Source organism: Poeciliopsis prolifica, unplaced genomic scaffold (assembly GCF_027474105.1).
Source record: "Poeciliopsis prolifica strain line A6 unplaced genomic scaffold, Auburn_PproV2 SCAFFOLD073, whole genome shotgun sequence".
In the NCBI taxonomy this organism is placed as follows: domain Eukaryota; kingdom Metazoa; phylum Chordata; class Actinopteri; order Cyprinodontiformes; family Poeciliidae; genus Poeciliopsis; species Poeciliopsis prolifica.
The window spans coordinates 477,946-486,493 of NW_026562448.1; the positions used below are offsets into that span (position 1 = coordinate 477,946).

At 48.6% G+C, this 8,548-nt stretch overlaps 1 protein-coding gene across 1 annotated transcript; it reads left to right on the plus strand.

Annotated features, from left to right (window-relative positions):
* The first annotated feature begins 246 nt into the window (after positions 1-246).
* Positions 247-2,820, plus strand: LOC129352129 (CCAAT/enhancer-binding protein gamma-like). The gene is made up of 2 exons (XM_055021000.1): positions 247-418; positions 1,309-2,820. The coding sequence occupies exon 2, from the start codon at positions 1,376-1,378 to the stop codon at positions 2,030-2,032; it is 657 nt and encodes a 218-aa protein (XP_054876975.1). The 5' UTR covers positions 247-418; positions 1,309-1,375; the 3' UTR covers positions 2,033-2,820.
* Positions 2,821-8,548: the final 5,728 nt, after the last annotated feature.

The window sequence follows — 8,548 nt, forward strand, 5'->3', positions numbered from 1 at the left end:
CACATTTATGCATATTTATATCCTAGGTGTTTCATAAGGAAGCAGTTTCAGGAAGCCGGGATCAAATGAAGTCATACATGTCTGAACTCATCTGACCAACCTCACGTTACATAAACAAAACCAACAGAAAGGCCGCTTGCTATTGGTCCGTCCACATGTCACTCCACCAAGGAATTGCATCACTCTTGTAAATACTGAACTTTGATTGGCCCAGAGCTCTTTACGCCGCCGCCTCCTAGCTCCTGATTGGCTGATTCCAAACATTGCCGAACATGGTAAAGGGAGATTTCGCAATCGGCTGCTGTCCATGTTCCAAACAAAAACAGTGAGAGCGGCCGGAGACGCGATTAAAGTGTCCCTTTCTGCCCCATATCGATCAGGATAGTCTACAGGTCAACCCCGCGGTCTCCTGGTGAAGGTATGCTTTGACTTCTTGGCTTAGAAAAACAGATTTATCCTCGAAGAGCGATAGCAGCGGGTGCTAACAGGCTAACGGCTAGCTGGTTCAGTTAAAATCTGAGAAAATAACCCGTTTCGACCCGGTTCGGGTCTGAAACCGCGTGTAGCGGTGAGCAGGCGGAACTCTGAGCTCAAGGTTTCGGTAAATCAGGGAGAAACGAGCTGCTTTAATTGAACTCAAAGTTGTATCGGTTTCGGGAAATGATCAGTTTAATCGTCGTCGTTCGGCTCAGTTTCCCGTTCCGTTTGGCTTCGTGTACTGATGTTGGGACTCGGTTTGGGTTTGAAAAGTGAGGTTTGTGCTGAGACCCGCATGACTCGGAGTTCCCCTCAGTGATGATGCAACAGCAGGCAACAGCCGCTGTTTCACCCGGAGCGAGTTCTGCTACACACAGAGCTGTTCCATGGCAACGCGCCGACCAATCACAACGCCGCGGCTGCTTCACAGCGGAGAGTGACGTCATCAGGAATGACGGCGGTCACTGGAGGTTTATTAGACGGAAAAACATCCAGATATGATCATAAATTATGTTTGTTCAATATCATTCTACAAAACTTTATTCCTTCCTAAAGGAAATGAAATGACTCATCATTGGGTTGTTGATGGAAGGATCTCCAGGAGCAGTCAGTGTCGCAGCGAATCTGACGAGGGCTCTGTTGCTCAGTCTCAACACTCTGCTGCCATGGTTACGCAACATATCAAAAGTATGAGCAGAAATACATTCAGAACCAAAGGAGAAAATGATCCAAAAACCCAACCGAACCAGGAGAGGTGCTCCAACATGCTGCCACCAGGGCGGCGCTGTTCTACAACTATAATATTATGGCTACTGTTGTGTCGTCCTACAGACCCGTCCCGTGGTTCTGACCCGTCCGGCTCCGGTCAGACTTGAGCTCCTGCAGGCAGCACATCCAAATGAGCCGGCCGCCACAGCCGAAACTCATCACAGCAGAGCACAACGGCGTGAGCGTCATCCAGAGCCAGGCGCACGCCGTCGCAGCGTCCAACGCAGCGTCCCTCGCCGGACTGCAGCAGGTCCCCCAGCTCGTCCCCGCCGACCCGTCCGCCGCCGGAGGAAAGGCGGCGCCGCCCAGCAAGATGAAGAAGCCCAGCGTGGACAAGGACAGCGAGGAGTACCGGCAGCGGCGCGAGCGCAACAACCTGGCGGTGAAGAAGAGCCGCATGCGCAGCAAGCAGAAGGCCATGGACACGCAGCAGCGCGTCAACGAGCTGAAGGAGGAGAACGAGCGGCTGGAGGCCAAGATCAAGCTGCTCAGCAAGGAGCTGAGCGTGCTCAAAGACCTCTTCCTGGAGCACGCGCACAACCTGGCCGACAACGTGCAGCCGCCCGCCGACGCCGCCAGCCCGCCCCTGCCCAGTGAGGGGCGGAGCCTCAGGGCCGCCGGGAAGCCGGCCTCGCGTCCTTCTTCCATCCCCGTCGTCCCTGGCCCCGCCCCCTCAGTGATGTCACCGGGAGACGTCGGCCCCGGGTCAGGAGAGACTTCCTGTGGCTGGACCCGGCCTGTGACCAGCCCAGAGGGAAACGTCGTTCGGTCGGACTCGATCATGTGACTTCTGTCTGTTTTTGTTATTATTACCCACAGCTTTGCGTCATGTTCTGCTGGGTTCTACTGGGACCACTGAACAGAACCTCCAGAACCGCCCTGGCCAATCAGGATCCAGAACTCTTCCTGATCATTGCCACGATTGGTGGTATGTTTGTCTGAGCCGGTTCTGGTTCTGGAGGCAATAGAATGGGTGAGGTGCAGAGCTTCTTCCGGAGGTCAACTGGTGTTTCTCCAGAACTTTCAGTTGACCCGGTTCTGACTCCACTCTGATCCAGACAGACTCGGTTCATGCAGGACTGGAGCAGGAAGTCCCGCCCCCTCCCGCGTGCTCCACCTGCCTAGCCAGGTGTGTTGGTGTGCAGCGCGCCGGGCGGAACCGGGCGGAACCGGGCGGAGCCCGACGCTTCGACAGAACCGCAGCTTTAGGTAAATCCAGGTCGGCTCGTTAGCGGTCTGCTAACGGGCCGCCGCCCTGCGGGGAAGGGGTGGAGCCTCAAGGAGCCAGACGCCGTGATCACCTGAGGTCTGCGTCCACATCCCGGTCCGGTTCTGGTTCCGCTGGTTCAACCTTCCTGTGAAACCAGGTGGTCCGATGAGCCTCTTGGTTCTGGTTCTGTGAGCCGTCCTGCGTCGTTTTCACCTTTCTATGGTCTTTTCTAGTTTCTTGTTCTGCAGCGGCTGCTTGTTGCTACGGAGATGTTTGCATGAAAACGGGGGGCGGAGGGGGGGGGTCTGTCAATCAGCTGTTTTATATCTGGATCGTTTATGTTGTAAATTAAATCCGAGTCTTAAAGTTCAGCCGAGTCTGAGTCTCTGTTCGACCATGAGCAGCTTTCTGTTTATATTATTAATGTTTGTTTGCTGCCAGAACATATTTTATCTCTTCAATTTCAACTTTTTTAAAAATTTATTTTAAGTCATGAACAAACTTTTATTTTGAAGGAGCCGCCAGGAAGCTGTGTAGATGCTTCTTCTGCATCATGAAGCTCCATGTTCTGTTAGAACCCGGGTCCATCCAGGTTTTTATCAGGACCTGGGATTGACCTTGACCTCTAACCAAGCCGGGGTTCTGCTGTTACTCAGAACCGACCCGACCCGACCCAGCCCAACATTTACATGGTTTCTGTGAAGCTTGGTGAGACGATTACTGGACTAATTTACAGCTGATTCCTGGAGCGCTGCAGGGGTTGCTAATGCTTTGGGCCGGCCGCTCCTTCAGAGGGTGTGTTAGCAGTGTGTGTGTTAGCAGTGTGTGTGTGTGTTAGCAGTGTGTGTGTGTGTGTGTTAGCAGTGTGTGTGTGTGTGTTAGCAGTGTGTGTGTTAGCAGTGTGTGTGTGTGTTAGCAGTGTGTGTGTGTTAGCAGTGTGTGTGCACATGCACACACATGCACACACACACTCACACGCACACACACTGCTAACACACTGCTAACACACACACACACACTCACACACATGCACACTCACACACACACTCACACACACACTCACACACACACACACACACTCACACACATGCACACTCACACACTCACACACACACACACACACATGCACACACACACTCACACACACACTCACACACACACTCACACACACACACTCACACACATGCACACACACTCACACACACACACACACACATGCACACACACACACACCCTCAGCCTCCTGGACTCGTTTGTCTTGTCAGAAACATCTGGAAAGTTTGTCCCGGTTTGAGCAGTGTGACGTGTCGACCAGGTTTTTCCCTCTGCAGCTTCAGAAGCTTGGCTGGTCAGAGGTCAGAGGTCAACGCTGAATATTTTTTGCCTCATCTTCAAACTAAATATTTAGCTGTGACCTAGTTAGTTAGCTTCTAAAGTTTTTATTTTTATTTTATTTAGTCAACCAATAACAACAAGACTTTGAACACAGAGACAAAGCAAGGCATTGTTTTTCTCCCCTCTTCCCTTAACCTTCTTTTTGTTCTATCCCTACCTCTCCCCATCCATCCGTACCTGGCTGCAAATAATAGAAACATCAAAATAAAATCATAATAATAAAACAGTAGCAATAATTATATAGCTGAAAAAAAAAACACAGGGGACTAAGGCAGAGCCCAGAAACATGGACAGCATGTGAACAAGCGTCTGCACAAGACATCCAAACATGGATACTTAAAACTGCACAGGTTGCCCGAGTCACAGGGAAGCAGGCAGACACCGCGGAGCCAGTTCCTATGCGAATTTCAGGCTTGAGGAAGTCTTTCAAAATAACATAGCAGGGGGAACCAAGTTTTGTAAAATTTTTGGGTCGAACCTCTAACACAAAATTTGATCTTCTCTAACTTAAGGAACATGGACAGATCTCTCAACCAAAGAGAAGCCTTGGGTGGGTGTTCTGATTTCCACGCTAATAATCTTTTTCGGGCGAGGAGAGTTGAAAAAGCCAGATACAGTTAGGGCCAGAAATATTTGGACAGTGACACAGGTTTTGTTATTTTAGCTGTTGACAAAAATATGTTCAGAAATACAATTTATATATAATATGGGCTGAAAGTGCACACTCCCAGCTGCAATATGAGAGTTTCCACATCCAAATCGGAGAAAGGGTTTAGGAATCATAGCTCTGTAATGCAGAGCCTCCTCTTTTTCAAGGGACCAAAAGTAATTGGACAATGGACTCTAAAGGCTGCAAGTAACTCAAAAGGCCTTTCCCTCGTTAACCTGTAATCAAGTAAGTAGTTAAAAGGTCTGGGGTTGTTTCCAGGTGTGTGGTTTTGCATTTGGAAGCTGTTGCTGTGACCAGACAACATGCAGTCAAAGGAGCTCTCAATTGAGGTGAAGCAGAACATCCTGAGACTGAAAAAAAGGAAAAAATCCATCAGAGAGATAGCAGACATGCTTGGAGTAGCAAAATCAACAGTCTGGTACATTCTGAGGAAAAAGGAATTGACTGGTGAGCTTGGGAACTCAAAAAGGCCTGGGCGTCCACGGAAGACAACGGTGGTGGATGATCGCCGCTTACTTTCTTTGGTGAAGAAGAACCCGTTCACAACATCAACTGAGGTCCAGAACACTCTCAGAGAAGTAGGTGTATCTGTCTCTAAGTCAACAGTAAAGAGAAGACTCCATGAAAGCAAATACAAAGGGTTCACATGTAGATGCAAACCATTCATCAATTCCAAAAATAGACAGGCCAGAGTTAAATTTGCCCAAAAACACCTCAAGAAGCCAGCCCAGTTCTGGAAAAGTATTCTATGGACAGATGAGACAAAGATCAACCTGTACCAGAATGATGGGAAGAAAAAAGTTTGGAGAAGAAAGGGAACGGCACATGATCCAAGGCACACCACATCCTCTGTAAAAACATGGTGGAGGCAACGTGATGGCATGGGCATGCATGGCTTTCAATGGCACTGGGTCACTTGTGTTTATTGATGACATAACAGCAGACAAGAGTAGCCGGATGAATTCTGAAGTGTACCGGGATATACTGTCAGCCCAGATTCAGCCAAATGCTGCAAAGTGATCAGACGGCGCTTCACAGTACAGATGGATAATGACCCCAAGCATACAGCCAAAGCTACCCAGGAGTTCATGAGAGCAAAAAGGTGGAATATTCTGCAATGGCCAAGTCAATCACCAGATCTTAACCCAATTGAGCATGCATTTCACTTGCTCAAATCCAGACTTCAGACGGAAAGACCCACTAACAAGCAAGACCTGAAGGCTGCGGCTGTAAAGGCCTGGCAAAGCATTAAGAAGGAGGAAACCCAGCGTTTGGTGATGTCCATGGGTTCCAGACTTAAGGCAGTGATTGCCTCCAAAGGATTCGCAACAAAATATTGAGAAAAAACTTTTTTGTTTGGGTTATGTTTATATCCAATTACTTTTGAGCTCCTAAAATGAGGAGTGTTTGTAAACAAATGTGTACAATTCCTACATTTTCTATCACATATTTTTGTTCAACCCTTTAAATTAAACGTTACAATCTGCACTTGAATTCTGTTGTAGAGGTTTCATTTCAAATCCAATGAGATCCTTGAGAGTCTGGCTCTACTGTAGTGAATCCTATGAAGGACCTTGAATTGAAGGAGTCCAAGTCGACATGATGTTGACCCATTTACTCTACAAATGTGTGGCTCCAGGTCACATCAGAGATGTGTATTCCAAGTTCCTCTCACCATTTTGCCCTGATCTCATTGAGCCTCACTGTATTGAATGATGAGATGCTATTGTAAATTTTTGAGATGAGCCCCCTACAACAAGTTGGAGTTTGCAAAATGATGTCTATACTTCCCTTAGGGGGTAAATTGGGAAAGCAGGGACTGGTGCTACGAACAAAGTCACGAATCTGGAGGTACCGGAATAGGGAGGAACGCTGTAAACCAAATTTGGAGGAAATAGCATCAAAGGTAGCGAAATTGCCTTCTCTATATAGGTCACTAAATTTACTTAAGCCTGCACTTCGCCATTTGGCAAAGACAGGGTCTAATAAGGATGGTGGGAAAACATGGTTATCACATATGGGACTGTAAATAGAGACGTTTGTCATATTAAAATGTTGTCTAAATTGTGACCATATTTTTAGGGTGTTGCTTAGGAGAGAGAGGAAGCTTTGAAGTAACTAATGCAGGGAATGATGATGGCCTACATGTATCCAGTTCAGATTGGCACCAGTCAACATCTGGTTGTTGGAATAAACAGACCACCTTTTGTAAGTTTGCTGCCCAGTAATAGTGCAGAAGGTTAGGTAGACCCATACCCCCCTCTTCCTTGTGTCTCTGAAGGAAGCGCCTACTGAGTCTAGGGTGTTTATTACTCCACATGAACAAGGACAGCTGTTTATCGATAAGTCTGAAGAATGATTTGGGAGAAAAACTGGAATACTCTGAAAGAGATACATAAACCTTGGCAAGACATTCATTTTAATGCGTGCTATTTTGCCCGTTAAGGATAAATTTAGGACACTCCACTTCTGGAGGTCTGGTTTAAGGTTATTAAGCAGAGGGGAAACGTTTTTGTCAAACAGATCAGAAAATATTTGAATCCTGCTCTAGAGAGAGGAAAAGGCAAGTCAGTTTCTGCCATTTGGAGTGCAGAATTATTAATTGGAAAATATTCACTCTTTCAGAAGTTCAACTTGTAACCTGAAAATTTACCAAAACGGTTTAGCAATCTCACAATGTTGGAAATCGAAGATACTGGGTCCGAGATGTAGAGTAATAAGTCATCCGCATATAGGGACAGCCGATGTTCCAGCTGATTTCTATAAATTCCCTTAAAGCTCTGTGAGGTCTTGAGCATAACTGAGAGGCTCAATAGCCAAACCAAAGAGGAGCGGGCTGAGAGGACAACCCTGCCGGGTACCCTAGATAAGGAAAAGGGCCTATATCTTGTTCTGTCAGTGATTATGTTTGCTTTGGGTGATGTATGCAACAGTTGTACCCATGATGTAAATTTGGGCCCAAACCCGAACTTAGCTAAAACTGCAAATAGGTAAGGCCACTCAACCCGGTCGAATGCCTTCTCCGCATCGAGGGAGACCACACCCTCAGGAGACCACAACCTCAGGAGACCACAACCTCAGGAGACTCCCCGGACACAGGAGACACCCTCAGAAGACCACACCCTCAGAAGACCACACCCTCAGGATACCACACCCTCAGAAGACCACACCCTCAGGAGACCACACCCTCAGGAGACCACACCCTCAGGATACCACACCTCAGGAGACCACACCCTCAGGATACCACACCCTCAGGAGACCACACCCTCAGGAGACCACACCCTCAGGAGACCACACCCTCAGAAGACCACACCCTCAGAAGACCACACCCTCAGAAGACCACACCCTCAGAAGACCACACCCTCAGAAGACCACACCCTCAGAAGACCACACCCTCAGGAGACCACACCCTCAGAAGACCACACCCTCAGGAGACCACACCCTCAGAAGACCACACCCTCAGAAGACCACACCCTCAGAAGACCACACCCTCAGAAGACCACACCCTCAGGATACCACACCCTCAGAAGACCACACCCTCAGGAGACCACACCCTCAGGATACCACACCCTCAGGATACCACACCCTCAGAAGACCACACCCTCAGAAGACCACACCCTCAGAAGACCACACCCTCAGGAGACCACACCCTCAGGAGACCACACCCTCAGGAGACCACACCCTCAGAAGACCACACCCTCAGGAGACCACACCCTCAGGATACCACACCCTCAGGAGACCACACCCTCAGAAGACCACACCCTCAGAAGACCACACCCTCAGAAGACCACACCCTCAGGAGACCACACCCTCAGGAGACCACACCCTCAGAAGACCACACCCTCAGAAGACCACACCCTCAGGAGACCACACCCTCAGAAGACCACACCCTCAGGAGACCACAACCTCAGGAGACCACAACCTCAGGAGACTCCCCGGACACAGGAGAATGAACAGCACCAATAAGCCTTCGTATATTAGAAAAAGAGTGACGACTCTCAGCTTCTAAAATATTTAATTGGTATTAT

What these genes read in the sequence shown, in the direction of transcription:
- LOC129352129 (XM_055021000.1), top strand. Translation starts at nt 1,376, where the DNA reads ATGAGCCGGCCGCCACAGCCGAAACTCATCACAGCAGAGCACAACGGC.